A 20539-nucleotide genomic window follows, 5' to 3' on the forward strand; every position below is an offset into this window, starting at 1 on the left:
AATATGTGAACTCTTCAACGAGTATGCATCAGAAGGCCTTTTTTTTTTCATTTACCTATACACAACCCATAATATATAAATAATAGCAACTATATTCATCAGAAATTTTTTTGAAATTTTTCATGTATTTGTGCATAACTTACTGTATAAAGGATTACAAGTACATTTTTTTAAAAGACTTTTTCCATCTACTTGCAAACAACACATAAAACATGTACATGAATGATTTCAAGCATGTTCAATCTTGCCTTCGGATCATGAAGGTGTTTTAGACTTCAGTCAGACTTAACATGTGGCACATGTGTTAATCCTGAATTTATACATGAACTCAAAGCGTAGTTTTCAGTTTGGCCAGGAAAATCCAAGGCTTATTTTCAGAGGGTCATGAAAGCCCAAATTTCAGTTTGACCATGAAAAATCTAAGGTTAATTTTCAGTTTGGTCATGGAAGTCTAAGGCTAATTTTCAGTTTGGTCATGAAAGTCTAAGGCTAATTTTCAGTTGGTCATGAAAGCCCAAATTTCAGTTTGGACATGCAAGTCTAAGGCCAATTTTCAATCTGGTCATGAAAGCCCAAATTTCAGTTTGGTCATGAAAGTCTAAGGTTAACTTTCAGTTTGGTCATGAAAGTCTAAGGTTAACTTTCAGTTTGGTCATGAAAGCCCAAATTTCAGTTTGGTCATGAAAGTCTAAGGTTAACTTTCAGTTTGGTCATGAAAGTCTAAGGTTAACTTTCAGTTTGGTCATGGAAGTCTAAGGTTAACTTTCAGTTTGGTCATGAAAGCCCAAATTTCAGTTTGGTCATGAAAGTCTAAGGTTAACTTTCAGTTTGGTCATGAAAGCCCAAATTTCAGTTTGGTCATGAAAGTCTAAGGTTAATTTTCAATTTAGTCATGAAAGCCCAAATTTCAGTTTGGTCATGAAAGTCTAAGGTTAACTTTCAGTTTGGTCATGAAAGCCCAAATTTCAGTTTGGTCATGAAAGTCTAAGGTTAACTTTCAGTTTGGTCATGAAAGTCAAAGAGAACTTTTAGTATCAAATAAAAATTCTTAAAGTCACAATTTTAACAAGGTAGATTGTTTCAAAGTTAAGACAAAGTTTAACTTATCGCTTTGTGATCTTGTGGCCAGATGACTTTTTTCATCAACAGTATGTAACCCCCAGATACATGAATGAATAACTGCCTGTGTTCATCACAGGACTTTTTCCATCTACATATATAAACAGTATTACAGAATGTAACCCACAAAATACCTGAACAATTGTGCGTGTTTGCCAGAAAAGCTTTTACCTTTTCCCTGTCTGCAGTGAGCTCACATAAAGACAGAGGTATGCGTACATGCATGTATATGCATACATGCACATGAGTAACATCACCACTACTATATCTACACAGACATGAGGAACATTGCCAGCCAAGCGTAAAATACAAAACAAATAGAGCAACAAATAACCCAGTAAAGAGGATAAACACCCTGTTTGATTCAACTGATAAGGATCTTCAGCATTTACAAAGTTGACAAGGTTAAAGTTCCGTAAAAACAAGAGTTGTGTACACTGAATTGCCTGATGTTGTGAAGCTGAAAGGCTTTATAAGCTTCTCTGTTATGTGCATGTACATGTAATGTTTACAGCATATGGCGGAGTTATCTATGAAAACAACCACTATACATTACACACATGCATGCATCACAGAACAGTCACTTTATTGTTCTTTAGTTAACACGAAAACAGTAGCGAACATTTACGATCACAAAATGAAGGCAAACAACTTTACAGCAAGAGCAGCCCTGATATTTGTTCGATGTGAAGGCATTGAATGCATATGAACATGTACCTCTACAATACAACACAAGGTGCAGATGCTCCCCTTGGTTTGCAAGATAAAACTGATGCAAGCATTACATGTACATTACCATAATGGTTATGTACCATAAAAAACCATATCACTACGTAACAAAGGTCTACAAAGGTCACACTCCTGTTTAATTATTACATGTCATGAGGAGGTTCATCAGCAAGAACAATTAACCCGCAATAACCAAGTTGGATTTAAAATACAACATTCATTAAGTACAATCTAGAGCTCTTTTACACCATTAACTTATCACAAAAAAACAAGAAAGTTTTCCTAGATCTGTTTTAAGTGGACATACTTAACACATAAAGTACATGTATCTGTCATCACACTCGGGCTGTAAATCTTTCAGATGCCAGCCTATCAGCAGTAATTTCTGCAATTCCAAACAAACACTCTATTCCTACCCTGTCAGTTTCGTCTTGAAACTTGTGTTGAAATGGAATCTGTGCTAAACCATCAGAAATATCCTAGCTTTCTTCTCCAGCTGACAGCCCATAACAGAACTACCATGGTGGTATACCTGCAAACTACTCCCTCAATTCTTCATGTTATCATTAAGCAGACATGTATCTTATATTTACCTGGAGCTTGTTATCGACAACCTTTCAAACCAATTTTATAAACTCTACATGTATTTACCATATCCTTAGTGAAATACTAATGAATGGATAATATTTCTGAAATAATGTCTTATTTTAACTGTTAAGATAATAATAAGAAAAAACCCCACAAACCTTGTAACCAGCAGCATCTTTGTTGGACAGTCCAAAGTAATCCTTTTCCAAAAGGTTCAGACTTTTGCACACATTGTCAAACAAAACCACTCCATCAGCATTTTTCTGTAAACAGAAAAGACAATGTTAACATGAAGTTCAATGCATACAAATGAATAATAATTCTTTTATTTCTTGTCTGATGTTTTCACGCCATTCTTCCATGTAAGAATGATCTAACTGCATGTACATGATAGTTGTGAGACACAAACCAACTATAAACTATGACCACAGAATACTGCCCACTGTGCAAATTCTATTCATTTAAATGTATCCCTTTGACTGCTGGAAGCCAAACTACATGTACACAGAACAGAAGTAAGATAATACATTATCATTCCAAGAACAAAACAAAACAAAACAAAACAGTCTTAATGATCACTCAACCTAAGAAAGAAGAACTATACTGTATAGTATATGTTTTATTCATGTATGGCAATCCTGACTCTTCAAACTTTGACATGGGCATTGGTGCAGTAATATTTATTCTTTCACTGAGGTTTACATCTGAACCAAACCAGAGCAGACACATTGCCAGCACAACCCAGCTGCCACGCTAGAGGTCGTTAACAGACAAACCATTGTTACATACAGGTCACACTACACATGGAAACAGTGTACATGTTTAGATAATAAACTTGTCAAAATTCCACTCCTACATTTTAAATAACAGAAACAGTGTGCAAAAATAAAACTTGATGGAATTAAATCTATGTGGCTTGGTCAAATTAGCCCAAGATAACTGTAATAAAGTCAATACAAAGACACCCGTCCTGTAAAGTTGCTGGATTTTTGCACATATTCATGTACTGTACAGTGTGCAGCCATGCATGGTAAAGTATGCTGTAAGATGCAATACAGATACATGATGAGCAGAGGCTCATTCATCAAAATTTGTGGCCATAAAATGACCATGACCTACTAGTAAGATTCAAATCTCTAATTGCAATTGCAATTGCAATTGCAAATGCATCTTACCAATTAGTTCTGAAATACACAGACATATACTTGTAAGTTTCAGCCAGAATAAGCTTTTCATGCCTTTGTAACTTCATTACACATGGATAAGACTAGTGTGAGATCATGGTGTTGGCAAAATTTACAACATAAGGATTCATAAAACCTAAAATGGTATATGCTTATAAATATTCCTGGCATGCAGCACGTGTACATGCATGGCAGATACTGGCAGGTGAACATGTACATGTATGTGTGTTAGTGTCTCCCAGTGTCCTTAGCCTGTTATCAAGATTTGACACTGTACACCAGTACTGGATTACCAACTACTGTGCTGGTAATGTTGACAGTAGTATCAAATGTCTCCCCCATCCAGAGTCCCTCCACACCCTCTCCTCACATGTCAATGACAGTAAGAGGGATTAGGCTGACCACAGACAGTGATACAAATCCTCCCATTACACAGTTAGTCTGCTAGTAATACATCACTGCCCTAATCCCCTCAGCCTCTGACAGTAACAAGCTGACTCAGAAGCAGTTAGTCATGGAAGTGGATCCAAGACACATGGCTTACTGTACATATTAAGGTAAGCAGCATCACATTCTGGAATTGTGGCTTTGCCATTTTTTGCAAAAAAAGAAAAAAAAAAAAAAGAGAGAGAAGCCAATAATATCAAAGAAACTTTCATCTTCACTTCATTCACTCAACTTTTTACAACACAAGCACTGAGAGTTTTATACTTTGTCCTTTCCATAGGCAGCCTAGCTCTAGATCATTTAACTGATACATTCCAAATAGAAGTACATGTATTTTATTCCACAGAAACAATATTATCACAATAAGGTCATGTCTCTGATGTTTACTGTGTGACCCAACACATTTAACCTTCACCCTAGACTGTACAATTTAAACTACCATTCATGGATATGCACTCATTGTGGCTTAGACTTTTACACAAGACGCGCATGTTGCTTGTATTCTCATGGCACATGTAAATGCTACTGCATGCATGTAACTGTTTCTTTTCAGCTGATTAACTTACATCTTTATTCAAAAAACGGAGCGGTATAAATGTGAAAACTGATACATGATTATAGATAATGTGTGTGTGTGGGTGGGGGGGGGGGGAGGGGCCTCCATGTACATCTAGGTCACAGACAAGGCCACATGGGCTCTACCATACCATACACCTGCTGCTGGAATCTTAAACCAATTTGCAGATCTGGAAATTACAAAGCTGTGTTCCAAAAATCAAAAGGATGTCAGAGATGTTCAAAGCCATGCTCCTGCATCCAGATGGTCTCCATCCCTGACCTTACCCCACTCCACAATGTCCATCCCCTTCCATTATGAAGGGATCAGTGCTGAAGGCCAGGGTTACAATGTAAAGGTCAGAGTATCAGGGTAGAGGGTAGCCCAGACATGACCCTCTAGACCTATTAAAACAGCCAGATACAGGATAAACCTGGCCCACAGCTAGACCAGTGGGCACAAACATGACAACAGACACATCCTTCCCCTTTAAAATACTGTCAGAAAATTCCAAACTTTTGTACAAAATTCACGCATCACTTTAATCTGCTATAGTACAAGTGCACCTGGCCAGCAATGTGAAATGCCTCAGATTGCTGTAAAACAACTCAACATACATGGAGACATGTAATCCAACTGTTCCACACATACCATGCAATTTGTATGCCTTTGGCAATGGAAAAACTAAAGAACTGTTAATTTAAATTCTTACATGTACTTCATAAGAGAGATTAGTTAACATATTTACTTGTACATTTTCTCTGTTCCTTGAGGCAGCATCTTATACTAAGGTTTTGGAAAACACAAAAAGTGGCAGTAAGTACAGAAAACACATTGGAGCTATCCAGAAGAAAAAAAAATCTTCTCTGCCCCACAAGCATTATAAACCAAACCTGCTCCACTCTACTGCAGCCTGACATGAACATCGAAGACAGGAAACCCTGTGCGTAGTACATGCATATATGTATATTGATAAGGAGTACAGGTTTCATACAGGTATGTGGAAATGAAATTCAAGAAGTTTTCCAGGAGTTTTTGTCATTTTCAAGGCTATAGACATACCATGGTGCAAATTATAGACTATATTTTAAGTCTGAATTATAGATACTTTAATTTGCATGCATGTTTTTTTAACAGTACGCTTGCTTTTGCAAAAACATATCTGCCCTTCACCTTTGTACTGCGTCACATTCTTTGACCCAGCCTTGGCTCAGTAAAAAAAATGAACGCCATATATCATAATGCAGGGCTTCCTCTGGGACAGTATTTTTTTTAACCCAGTCACTTTAGCCACTAATCAGATTTTGTAGTAAATACTATTTTTCTTTAGCCATACTTCTTGTAGCCATGACTCTTGTAGGTCTCCTTCTGTAAATCGTTTTTATCTGCCTTGGTGTAGCTGATAGAATCAGTTTGGTTTCTTCCAGCTATATCTGGAGTTTATCAAACGTTACATTTAGAACAATTGCCCTCAAAATAATGGACCAATGCTTGGCTGCATGCTCTTGTTTTTTGGGGAAAAATCAATCCCTTTTTCAATCTATCTGTAGGATCCTAGTAAAATGTAGTTTCCTCTACCAGGAAAATTTGTTACAAATTAATTTGTAAATTCGGTTTATATTTCATCAAATGCAACATTATGATCAGTACACTGGAGTAACACAGTCTGAGAGGAGAAAACCAGACGGCGTACACATTTATGTAACGGCACATATTCTGATATATTTAATTTTCTTCGGATCCCCAAAAAAATAGTTTATTAAATGGAAAAATTTAAATTTTTCAAGGGAGGCAACTTCATTTACAGGTGTAACTCTACCTAGATTTATTTCCCTTGATAATTTTTTTGATTTTTAAAAAAAAAATGCCATGATTCTCATTCATTATTTAACAAGAATGATTTCAAGCGTTATTTAATGTCAGTCAACTTGCAACAATGCTGAACCCCCCTTTGTAGATTTCTGTCAAGTAATTGCCATACAACTGTGTTGATGTTGTTTCACCGAGATGAGGCCGTTTGAAATGAAAATAAGTGGATTATTTTCATAAGAAAAATTGCAAAAATGTGCTAAAAAAACCCCAAAATTCTCATGGTAGATTTTGTATAACGTTTGTATTTTTTCTTAAGAACATGTAAATAAATTTGTCTCCAAAAACAGTAGCATTTTTTCAAAAAATTGTTCTAAATTTACCATAATCAACGACTGATTATGGGAGAATTATCAGTGAGCTCCCGATATACAGGCTCGGCCGTCAGCAGACAATATTTAAGTTTGGGACAAACAAAGATTTTAAAGGAGTTTTCAGGAGTATTTGTCTATTTTAAGGAATTTCAAGTACTTGAAAATGAAATTGTATTTTTCAAATCCACAGCCCTTTCTCCTAAATCAAGCCTGGAAATAATTCTAAAGTTGGTGCAGAACCTAATGGCAAATATTCCAGTTATTCACATTATTAAAAAACTTACAATGTTATTTACAACATAGCTTTGTCCACCGGCTAACAAGTGGCCCCTGTCACACTACTTAACCCAAAAATCATTTGATCTGCCTTGGCTTTATACTTGACTATAACATACATGTGTTTACATATAAAAAACACACACGCAGGTGGTCACCAATAAGTATGCAAAGCCGTAATACAGTGAGAATACAAGTGAAATCAGCTGTATAGCCTCTGACCCCCATAGGACATAATTGTCCGCTCTTGTTACTTCCCTCAATCATGATAATAAGCAATTGTCATCAGCAGTAAATATCACGCCTCCGGCGCTTAGGTAAAGGGATGATTTGGGGCAGAGGGCTCTGATATATGTGTGTACAGGGACTACTATTAAAGGCTGTATCAATCCATACTGTGCTTGCACATGGACAATATACGTACACCAGTGTTTATGTGCTTCCATATGCTGTACATGACAGTGTACACAACAGAGATTTGTGTACATATAACATGTACCATACAATCAACTAAATGTACAACAGCTAATCAACCATACATAAATCCATTCATCGCTTGTACACACATAGTGACAGTGTAGAGAAATGAAGATGAACGTGACCATAGTCTGAAATCCTGATGGGGATCATAATGCTAGCATGTACAGCGTCAGGATGAGTGTACATATGATTACAGAGACATACAGTATTGCATGTGATAACGTGGTATGAAATCAAGCCACTTCCCTCTATTACAAAGACATTAAATTTAAATTAGACTCAGATGAGACGTTAGATTGTTTAGGTTAAAGACCAAAAATACTTGGCAATATTTGTACAACTGTGACAATACTATGTACACTAATCCACATGTATCACTGATTTCCATACAACAGGATATCAGCTTTTGAATCATTCAAATCCTGTACCTATTATTCTAACAATAAGCCATCAAACTAACCAGTAAAAGGTAGTTCAGATAAATTCACAGCTCAAACAGGACAGTCTTACTGCTAGGATATGTTAACTCTGCTTGATGATCATGATGTTGAGGAAAACCGCTGAGCCGTGACCAGCTATTGTGCTTGCCCCAACACAATATAGGATGACCTGGTCAGTGATCAAAATAGCCCAGGCTTCAGTCTGCTGGGTTGACAAATCAATGGTCAGTGAAAGCACTAGGGTGTGAACGGGTCAAATGACACTACACTACATATATCTGTACACTTTCCCAGTTCATGTCGACCTTTCAGCCTGAATATAAATATGCCACTGAAGCAATTACATTAATGTATAAAAATGATCATCGTTATACAAACACATACTTTACATAAAATCATCTGAACCATGGGATGCCATCAGCAGTAATGATGCTGTTCAATATCCAATCAATGTGATGGCAAAAGCAAAGTAAACCCTACGGCAGTATACATGTATTACTATTGACTGTAAATCACATTGGATGATTCTGTACATGTGTCAATTGCATCCCCATACACGCAAGCACTGGCTATATACTTTACAGACTCACTACATGTACCTAATTTTTCAAGCTTTTTCGCATGTAGAAGAGCAACTTACAGGGCAATTTTTGAAACTTTTTCATTTAATTTTGGAGACAAAACTACATTGGTTGGGTTGGCCCATTTCAGGCTTTCACAAAAATATAATTTTATTTGTCTGCACAGAATTATACCCTCAAAGAATGCTTAAATAAACATCTTGAGAACATGCGAAAAGGTTGAAGAATTTCACAACATGTACTTCATTGCTTCATCAAAAATCAAATCATGTCTTCACAAGCATGTTGTTTTTTTAGCTGCAAATCAGCAAGTTTCTTCTGTTGGGACAATACAATGTACATGTGCATGAACAATGTTAGTGAAATCCTAGACTAGAATAGAATCCTTTTAATACTAGGATTTCATTTACATGTTCACTGTATCATCCACACAGTTGTCAAGGCCACACTTCCTCTGTTGTCTCACCAAGAGTCATACTTAGTAAATTTAAAAAAAAAAAACCTTATTCTATTGGAAAAAATTCAAAGAAAATTAACTGATTCAGAGAGTAAATTAATCCATCCTTGCAGTTTCAGAACTAGTTATAAAACTTTTGGCTTACATGTACCTTGCAATTTTGTTCTCCTTTTTGTGCCTATATAATTCTTTCAGATTTTTATAGAAGGTTCGGAAATCTTTTTGTCTTGTTGACAGAACAAGTTTAAAGCTGCTGCATTTGTTTATCAACAAATGAAAATCAAAATGATCCATAGCAAAGTGTCTACAGCCTTACTCATATACATGCATGTATGTATTGTTTACATGTAATCTTCTGCAGGACTACTTGTTGCACTGTGCACTGTACATGTTCTAGTCTGCAATGTCTTGGCAAACTTACAGGTACACTGCCTGATATTCATGACTGGAGAAGTGCCCTACATCTGGTGCCTAAGTCTATCCTCAGCTGAAGTTTGTTGGAGTTTATATTTAACCTCAGATCAGACAAGCAACATATATAGAAGGTTTCTCAATTCACACCTCATACATGTGCATGTGCAGGGACCTCTCTATTCACACTTCATACATACATGTACATACAAGCGTTTCTCAGGTCAGCCCTCATTCATGTTTGAAGACTTCTTAGGTCAAACCTCATACATGTGCAGGGACTTCTCAGGTCAGGCCTCATACATGTGCATTGACTTTTCAGGTCAAACCTCATTCATGCTCTTAGCTCAGACCTCATACATGTGCAAGCACTTCTCAGGTTAGCCTCCATACATGTGCAGGGGCTTCTCAGGTCAGACCTCATACACATGCAGGGACTTCTCAGGTCAGACCTCATAAACGTGCAGGGGCTTCTCAGGTCAGACCTCATACACATGCAAGGACTTCTCAGGTCAGACCTCATACATGTGCAGGGACTGCTCAGGTCAGACCTCATACATGTGCAGGGACTTCTTGGGTCAGACCTCATACATGTGCAGGGACCTCAGGTCAGACCTCATACATGTGCAGGGACCTCATACATGTGCAGGGACCTCAGGTCAGACCTCATACATGTGCAGGGACCTCTCAGGTCAGACCTCATACATGCGCAGGGACTTCTTAGGTCAGACTTCATATATGTGCAAGGATTTCTCAGGTTAGCCCTCATACATGTGCAGGGGCTTCTCAGGTCAGACCTCATACATGTGCAGGGACCTCATACATGTGCAGGGACCTCTCAAGTCAGACCTCATACATGTGCAGGGACTTCTTAGGTCAGACTTCATATATGTGCAAGGACTTCTCAGGTCAGCCCTCATACATGTGCAGGGGCGTCTCAGTAAACCTGCATAAAGCTGTGTATATGTTGTCCATGCTTGCTCTCTTACTGCAGTATATGTATACACAGGTAGAAGTTTAAACTGCACAGAAGAAAGATTTGCGGTTCATCTTGTCCAAGCCTACAGCAGAACATGTTTTTGCATACATGTAGCTGAAGGCTGTGAATGGTTGCTAAGGCCACAAACGACTAATTTCTACCCAGCCAATGGATTACTGAATACATGCATCTAAAAATCGTATTTCACATGGCCTAAAGCCTGCAGCAAATTGATGAAGCATGTGGTTGGTATCAGATTCCCAGTATTTAAGCACTTCCCCCTGTGAAAACAGTCAAAAGAGGAGGGGAGGACTCACAGTAGATCCTTGCAAGTCTGTCTGTGTTATGAAACTATCAAACAATCCTTTCAGACAAAAGCATTCCATCTGATGAAATTCCATATGCATGATGCATGCAGCCTGTGGTAAGTAGAGTTGAGCATCTTACATGTAAATGCATTATGGTTGGTCTGAATTGGTGGTATTTACTGACAACTACCTTGCTGCAGGTAGCTGTACTAGTGCCTGTAGTGCAGTCTACTAACTTCCTGTGTAGCACTAATATAACTTTAGAAGTACTGTTTAATTAGTCCAATTTCCACATAAACATCGCCAGGGTCTGGCAGAATATCAGTAATTACACCAATTACAACATTCAGTCGCAAAAAAGTGGTGATCAGTTTTCTTGGCTGCATACATTTACAAAGCCTGTCAAGTAGTAGAATGATGATCTAAAAGAACGTACATGTAGTACACCTGCTTCAAGAAAGAGGCCAAACTTTCTGCTACACATAGTTATGATTACACATACAGAGCGCCCATATCTCTAGTCGACTGACATTAGAGTTCATGTTTCACTACATTCTATAACAATGACACAATTCAGCTCACTGATCAATTCACGACCCATACAATGACCTGAGATCACTGAATGACAACCATCCCATTCCTTCTCTCCGTGCTCCCATACAGCTTGGCATCAACAACATGCTGGGAACAGTTACTGGCTAAAAATAACAATAATGGGAATGGTGGACATTCCCAGGTTACGTAATCCAAGTTTCTATGTCCATAACATTGATCAGATGCAGTACACCTTCAGGTGTCAGAAAGTCTGAGACAATCACTTAGTATACAGTAATGTTATGTCACCTCTTACACTAATGATACTGGGTATCCAATGAAACACTGGTCGCAACACCTAATTACATACATGTCCATGTAAACGTATGCTTTCACTTTCATTATTTGCATATATATACCAAATAACTGACACGGATAGCCTTGCAAATGAAAAGGGTACACAAACTATTCACCTACATGTACATCAAGCCCTGACATGTGGCTTTCCAAACCATCAACCCTAAATCCTGTACACCGTAAAAATGTAAATGCTACAAACCGATCAGCTACACTATTAATGACGGAATGATTCCATCGTTCACTCAATGAATCATTGACTGAATGTTGTGAATCTCACTAAAGTCAGGTCCATTATCTCACTCTATATAATGACTTCTCACTAAGCTTCTATATCTGAAGGTCTGGAAGTACACCTGCCATTTGCCTCATCATGTTAAGTTACTTATTACTACGATTTGTCCTCTCCAATGAAGGACAGACTGGGGGTCTAGGGCCTTCTTTAAATTTGAATTGACCAACATATTTCACCTAAGCAAGGTAAATTTTACAGTCGGTAATCTTTGACTGATTTGATTCAAATATTCAACCTAAAACAATAACATTGTCACCTCAATGACTGTAAACCATAGACATAGCAGGAATATTATTTCTTAACCTTCCATGTGCAGTTTGGAAGAACTTTTTGGGATGCATACATACAATTCTTATCTGCTATGAACAGTTTTCAGCTTATGGCTGACACTAATCGACATGATATGAGAAGATACTTACGTTGATGTCTGTCTCGTAGTTGGTCCCGTCCAAGAGAAGAACCCTACACAAGACCATGTTTACTTTCTTCGGGCTCTTCCTGGGAGAGGACTTCGAGTCGGACTTCTGGCTGCTAAGAGTATCCCCTTTGCTTTTGGTCGGAGACGAACTGTTCGTGTGGTAATGCTTCTCCTGTTAGGTCAGAAGAAAACAGAACAATCTTGGTCACTTTCGTTTTCTCAGAAAAGTAAGTCATTATACATAAGACTTCATCATGAAGATCATGAATGTCTGCAAAATGCACTGTCCAGAAATGATGGTGCAAGTGTACAGATATCCTGCTTTGACTGTTTCAGCTGCTTGTCTGCTACGGCTACTGGATAGGCCATTTAAACAGTTTCTACTGTATATATCTCAACATACATGTACATATATGCAACACAATTAGTTTGTTGGATACTATTTAAGTGTTTTCCCAACAAAACAATTTAGAACACCTAACTTATTACTAAAGGGTAAAGACTAACCTGAAAACAATATAGCTCTAACCTTAACTCCTGACGTACATGTAGATAAAAAGTCCTAATCACACAGGATGTGCATGGAAAAGGGGAAACAAGAAAAACAATACCAGTACAGAGCACAGAATTTTACGTGTGAAAAACTTTAGTGTGAAAATGTTCTCAGCAGTCCTAACCAGGTTTAACAATCACATCCTCCTCGCCCACATAAATTCACCTCTGACTTATTCATTCAGGAAACAGTGGGTCTAGTGCTGGCCCTACCTTGCTGTGGTTCTAGAGGCCAGGTCAATCACAACCCTCCTAGACACCTGCATACTACAGCATATTGTTAGTCAGTTCACCCCAGTTTTAAATGGCCAGGTCCTTCATTGTTCTATGCACAACATACACCATGATCTCAGTGTCCCTAAACAGGACACGGCCCAAAGGGAATCACATATATATATATATATATATATATATATATATACACACACATATATATACTTATGTTTACACATTTAGAATCTTTAGATACACATTTGACAAAAAGTTGAAATTTGGACCGATCAGTTAAACTTAAGATTTTACTGACTTTTGTTTTACTTTCACATTGCATGTTGTTTGCAATGTTTTATACACATCCATAAATATGACACATGCTTCTGTAAATTTAATCTATGACAAAATAAAAACATTAAGTACTTTTACTTCAGTTTCGAAGTCCTACAAAGTTTATAACGTGGACACATAATTTGTGCATGCATACTAAAGAATTTACTCCATACTAAAGAATACTGCCTTGTTAAAGGCCATGCACATCCACATTTAACAATATGAACATGAATATTTGTAAACTTTTTAAATTAATACATGAGCAAAAACTTTACAGCCTGAAAACTACATTTTATTTATTTCATCTGAATACGCAGTTTTTGAGTTACGTCATTATGACAACAGAGTGACGTCCTATTGCAAAATGACGTCGCCACTTTACGGCACGGTAGGGCTAACTGCCTATCTTATAACATGGCACTGATTGTGTTTAGATCAAAGCATCGGGATAACATCATTAGTTTTGCAATATTGGAAACCCAAATCCATCCAAGAACAAGATTCAGAGGATCAGTCTAATCCTTTTTAATTAGTACTCTATATTCTATATACCACCCCATGTTAAAATTACCAGACTGGCCCTACTGTGCCGTAAAGCGACGACGATATGTCACAAAGGGACGTCACTCTGTTGCCGTAACGTCATATCTCGAAACCTGCATATTCTTTTCAATGTCCTCCTGAAGAATTTTAAATGAATACAATGTAACATTTAAAAGCAACAATGTATATAATACTGACCACAAATTTATGCTTGAACACATTATTATTTATTTTGACTAGAGACTACATGTTTTATCCTGAGTCTGGATCTACGGTAACACACTTTTTAAGCTTATGGTGCACATCTTAGGAATTTGTGTGACCCTTTACCATGTGTTACTAACACATCTGCAGTTCCTAGTTTCACTTTTCTCACATGAAAATGTTTGTCCTAGGGTGGTTACTGCTAGACAGTCTGATAACAACCATACAGCAACTGTCTGACACTTGACTGAATCTATCATTCAATTCCTGTTCCAAGAAAAGAAAGTTGGCATAACTTTTTTCTGGAAGACCAAATAGCACATACATGTGTGATAACACATATTGGTTAAGCTTGGGCACTAGAACAATGATAAAACCAGCTGTCAACCATTATGCAACACAAACAAAACTATTGAACAAACACAGAATACAAAACATGTAACAACATGCTTACTATATGACTACAGACAACTACAGACTCACAGGCACACTACTGGCCATACGAATGTCAGTACAAGTAATAGCTGTTTACATTTACATGCTATCTGACATACCTTAAGGAAATGTTTGCATACATATGTATTATATAATTATGAGGGACATACTTCGTCACTGTTTAAATTAGTGTTCATCACCCTGAAAGATCTATACAACTTCATCCAAAGCTTGATGTTGTTTGACAGTAATTTTTACATGGAACTGCTTCAAACTGATAAAGGAAATAGAATTTTGATTTTCCCAGAATGTACATCATTGTAGAGGAATATTACAATCATTATCCCTTGATTCACCAATTTACTCATGCAGTAATTTCAATGCATAATAACCTGATGAGAGCTTCAGGGATTTCAGACATATAATCTGTAAGGTTATTCTTCCTGTTCATTTTTCATTTAAAAGTTTTGTGGAAAGCACAGATGAAAAAAGCTAATTTCATATTCAGGTCATCTAGCACACAGTCACACATATTAAATATATCATTTGAGTAAAATAACTAATCCTGTGTAATTAAATGCATGATTCATACTGATATATAACCCTGTAGTCTTAACTGACAAGGTAGTGCTTCTTGTTGGTAGAATAAAATAAAAACTAAACATATGAAATTAGCTACGTATTTCTAATTTTCTGACAGGATGATAAAGTTTGAATAAAACCACTAACTTTTCAGGCATATTAAACCTTATTGCTTGTACAACTTTGTTCATTTCACCCCTGCATCACAACCCATTCAGTATTTCCTTTTTTTTTTTTTTCTTGGACAAGATATTCTGACAAAAGATGACATTACTAAATACTTATGCTGGCACTGACGCAGAGCGTTTTTGCAAGGGGCCAAACGGCAAAGACACTTGAACACAGCCCTACAACTCTCACAACGGCCGCACCCAGAAGCGGTGTGAGGCACGGCAAAGAGTTGTTGTATTGTTCAAATGACAGATAGTTAACAGCAATAAAAACAAGACGTGGATCTTAAGCAGAAATGGACCCGGAATAAGGATAGATACATTATTTGGTGGACAACATTATTATATGGAGCAAAACACGACAAATACAGTGGCGTTTAATTAAGGTAAGCTTATGGAACAATTTGTAATTACACTCCTACTGAGCTAATCATTGCTATACTAAATCATATCCACAGTGTATGCCTCTGTCTGTAATTGAAATCAGGAACATTAACTTGCAAGTGATGCCATAGCATGCTCAGTAAACATATCTTCAAAGATGAAGTTATGCTTCTATGGATTCACACTGCTTAAAATAAACAGTCTATGTCATTTAATTTTGAAAGGTATGTCACTAATCTAGCACTTTTCGTGCCACCTCTCATGCCAAAATGTCAGATAACTGCAGGTCTCTATCAATGTCGCAAAAAATCAAACGTGTATTAATTAGATCTAAATTAACTTAGTGTACCACACAAATAAAAACTTCCCTTGAAAACACTAAATGTTACTTAGCCTGCAAATATGAGTTGGTTCATGGGTACAAACTGAACAAACACTCATGTAAGGACATACGGGTAAGATAAGACGTGCCAAATTATACAGACTACTGAAGTGATCACCTTCCGATAACTGCTAGTTTAATCAAGAGTAAATCCAAATCTTACACGGATCGCTTAAACTCGAGCGTTGTAGATCGAGTCACAGCAGGGTCAGAGCATGAAACGTTTTTTCCGAGGAAGATCACACATTCCAAGTAGCAAATAAGACAGAGTTAATCTCTCCTGGTGCACAAACCAAAGCTAATAAGGCCGTAATAGTAACACTCAGTTGGCATGTTATCAGACAGGCATTGGAAACATGGCCGCCTAAACAGCGATTCAAACCCAAACTGGGTCACGACGCTCAGCGTAGCTGGGCTTTTATTTAGTAGTCCAGCCCTACCTGGGAGGGAAATTCCGAACTATGTAGCGATCGATTCAGTGAATATCGGTAACATTACGTTCCTAAAATCACCCCAGCATACCTACTGATTTCCTAGATGAGCATGGTACAGGCCGTAAAAACACCTTGCAGACAAGCCGGCGCGAGACTTCGTCAACCCAATGGTGAAGCAGCTCCAGTCACGTGATATCACAGGGCCTCGATTTACACACAAACTGATGACATCATGTGTTTTGTTTGTTTCTATTTCTGTCCTACCACGTGGGAAAGAGCCCCCCTCCAACCTTAACGTCAATCACTCACATGTGCGTGTGCATACGACCGAATTACGCCAGGTATGCAATGAAGGGAAAATGTAACATGCTCATGACAGGCAAAAACAGAGTTGAAACAAGCTAAAAATATAACGACGATACATGGCCCCAAGTTGTTTTCTGTTGGCATACAGTAAAACAGCCACAGCAGAAACAAATCTAATAATAATTTTAAAAGACACTGACAAACTAAAGCGGAAGAAAACTGAATTTTCTCATTCGTGACCATTGGTTAAATAACTAATAGGGTTAATTGCTCCTTCCCTCTAGGTTTCTGTGGAGGGGAAGAAAAAGAACAGCGCCCCTGGCTGTGATCATAAGATCATTCAAACCTGGTGGTTGGCCTCACTTACAGTTATACAAACAGCCTTCCAATGTGGTCCGTAAAATGAGCTCATTTTCATATATCTGTACTGTTATACTCGTCATGGCAAAATATGTCGCACCGTACACAAATGTTGCTGCGCGAGTGTGATATTCCAGTTAGGTATAATCTCTCCATTTTCCAAATTCATTGATGTAATAAAAATACCTTGTAAGTATGGTCTATGATACAAACACAAAAACAAGAAGAAGAAAAGGGAGAAAAAATATACATTTTTTGTCATCTAGCTAACGGTAGGAATTACAGAAACAGTAGCTACCTTTATACATCTACGTCTGTTTGCAAAATTATCTGGTTTTAGAAAACAAAAGATTAAAACTATTCTTACTTTTGCGTCATGTATTCATCATGTTTACTGAATTTGTTATCAAATACAGAATATATAGAAGATCATTTACACTTCTTTCCTGGCATCAATATCAAAGGATATACCAAACTTCCATGCAGAGCGTACGTCAACGGCCTACATGTATCTGCTGAACTGCAGCAGTTATCCCCCTTAGTCAGATATTTTCTAGACTATAACTTTCACCAAAGCTCCCCGACATATTCATCGCAGAACAGTTGTTTCAAGATTTAGCGCAGGTAACGATGCAGTTATACAGGATGATTTTATATAGACTGGATTCCGTCTTATTTTAGTAAGTAAAGCCCATTTTGTAAGCCTTTAAATTTTATCTTCTGCCTTGGAGGTACATTTACAATATGTTGTTCCACCATCATGCCTCCACTCGTAGGAACGTAATCCTACTCTATTTTCTTCAACTCTGTTTTTTTTACCAAGTGTGTTGAAAGTGTTCTTTTTTGGTTGGGAAAACCGATAATTCAAAAAAATCATACACCTGACTCAGTGCATCATGTTAGTTTCATTGGTCGATTGATTGATTGGTTGCTATACGTTTTGACGCCATGGGCAAGAATTTTGTCACATACATGACGGTGCCGATAAACGACATGACGATAAACCATGACAATTAATGCCACCACACACTATACAGTATGCCTCTTTAGCTTCCCAGCTGAACGTAGTCTATTTCCTTCAGTGCATTTTTGTTCATTGGGAGTAATATAGCGTATCTATATATCTTGCTGCCAAATATAACAAAATAAAAAGACCAAGAAAAAACATAAAAAGGCTCAGTTGAAAAACATTTTCTGATAGAATCGATATATAGATATCATACAACGGCATATATCTTCTTGTAAGACATGTCTGGCTGTGATTTGTGCGTGTGACATGGGTTTTCTAGTGAGACATGTCTGGATGTGATGTTTCTGTGTGGCATGGCTCTTCTTGTGACACAAGTCTGGATGTGCTGTTTGAGTGACATGGGTCTTCTTGTAAAACATGCCTGGATGTGATGCGTGTGTGTGTGAAATGGGTCTTATGGTGAGGCATGTCTGGATGTAATGTGTGTGTGTGTGTGTGTGTGTGTGTGTGTGTGTGTGTGACACGGCTCCTTCTTGTGACACATGGCTGGATGTGATGTGTCTGTGACATGGGTCTTCTGGTGAGACATGCCTGGATGTGATGTGTGTGTGTGTGACATGGATACTTTAGTGAGACAAGCCTGAGTGTGATTTGTGTGTGTGTGTGACATGGGTCTTCTGGTGAGAAAAGCCTGGATGTTACGTGTGAGTGTGACATGGGTCTTCTGGTGAAACATGTCTGGATGTGATTTCAGTGTGTGTGTGTGACATGGGTCTTCTGGTGAGACATATCTGGATGTGATGTGTATGTGTGTGTGACATGAGTTTTCTGGTGAGACAGGTTCGGATGTGATGTGTGTGCATATGTCTGACATGGCTCTTCTGGCGAGGCAAGCCTGGATATCATGAGTGTGTGTGTGACATATGTCGTCTAGTTAGACATGTCTGGATGTGACGTGTGTGTGACATGGATCTTCTGGTGAGACATGCCTGGATGTGATCTCAGTGTGTGTCTGACATGGGTTTTCTAGTGAGACATGCCTGGATGTTATATGTGTGTGCGTGACATGGGTCTTCTGGTGAGACATGCCTAGATGTGATGTGTGGATGTGCGTGTGATATGGGTCTTCTGGCGAGACATGCCTGGATGTGATCTCTCTGTGTGTGTGACATGGGTGTTCTTGTGAGACATGTCTGGATATGATGTGTGTGTGTGTGACATGGGTCTTCTAGTGAGACATGTCTGGATGTCATGTGTGTGTGATATGGGTCTTCTGGTGAGACATGCCTGGATGTGATATGTGTGTGTGTGTGACGTGGATCTTCTGTTGAGACAAGTCTGGATATGATTTGTGTGTGTGACATGGATCTTCCGGTGAGACATGCCTGGATACGATGTGTGTGTGTGACATGGATCTTCTGGTGAGACGTGTGTGTGTATGCGTGCGTGTGCGTGTGTGTGTGTGTGTGCAACATGGGTCTTCTTGTGAGACGAGCCTGGATGTGATGAGTGTGTGATATGGATCTTCTGTTGGGACATGTCTGGATGTGATTTGTGTGTGTGACATGGATCTTCTGGTGAGACAAGCCTGAATGTGATGTACGTGTCTGTGTGTGTATGACACGGCTCTTCTTGTGAGACAAGTCCGAATGTGATGTTTATGTGTGAAAAGGGTCTTCTAGTGAGACATGCATGGATGTGATCTCAGTGTGTGTGTGACATGGGTCTTCTGGTGAGATATGTCTGGATGTGATGTGTATGTGTGACAGGGGTTTTCTTGTGAGACAAGCCTGGATATGATGAGTGTGTCTGACATGGATCTTCTAGTAAGACATGCCTGGATGTGGTATGTGTGTGAGTGACATGGGTCTTCTGATGAGACATACCTGGATGTGATATGTGTGTGTGATATGGGTCTGGATGTGATGTATGGATGTGCGTGTGACATGGGTCTTCTGGTGAGACATGCCTGGATGTGATGTGTGGATGTGTGGGTGACATGAGTTTTCTTGTGAGAAAAGCCTGGATGTGATTTGTGTGTGTGACATGGATCTTCTGATGAGACATGCCTCGATGTGATATGTGTGTATGATATGGGTCTTCTGGCGAGACATGCCTAAATGTCTGTGATGTGTGTGTGTGACATGGATCTTCTGGTGAGACATGCCTAAATGTCTGTGATGTGTGTGTGTGACATGGGTCTTCTTGTGAGACAAGCCTGTATGTGATGTGTGTGTGTGTGTGACATGGGTCTTCCTGTGAGACATGCCTGAATGTGATGTGTGTGTGTGACATGGATATTCTGGTGAGACAAGCCTGGATGTGATTT

General features: G+C 38.3%; 1 protein-coding gene across 4 annotated transcripts in view; it reads right to left on the reverse strand.

Annotated features, from left to right (window-relative positions):
- The window catches only part of LOC135469669 (band 4.1-like protein 3), an 80795-nt gene that overhangs the window by 36398 nt on the left and 23858 nt on the right, over positions 1 to 20539 (reverse strand). For 2 of the 4 annotated variants that reach the window (XM_064748220.1, XM_064748219.1), the window contains exons 3-4: positions 12344 to 12514; positions 2595 to 2699 (exon numbers count right to left, since the gene is read on the reverse strand). In XM_064748220.1, coding sequence (XP_064604290.1) covers positions 2595 to 2699; positions 12344 to 12514 — 276 coding nt within the window. Of the gene's footprint in view, positions 1 to 2594; positions 2700 to 12343; positions 12515 to 16662; positions 16767 to 20539 lie in introns of those variants that run through there. The other 2 variants (XM_064748221.1, XM_064748222.1) reach the window with 2 other exon arrangements.

This window comes from Liolophura sinensis, chromosome 7 (assembly GCF_032854445.1).
Source record: "Liolophura sinensis isolate JHLJ2023 chromosome 7, CUHK_Ljap_v2, whole genome shotgun sequence".
Classification (NCBI taxonomy): Eukaryota; Metazoa; Mollusca; class Polyplacophora; order Chitonida; family Chitonidae; genus Liolophura; species Liolophura sinensis.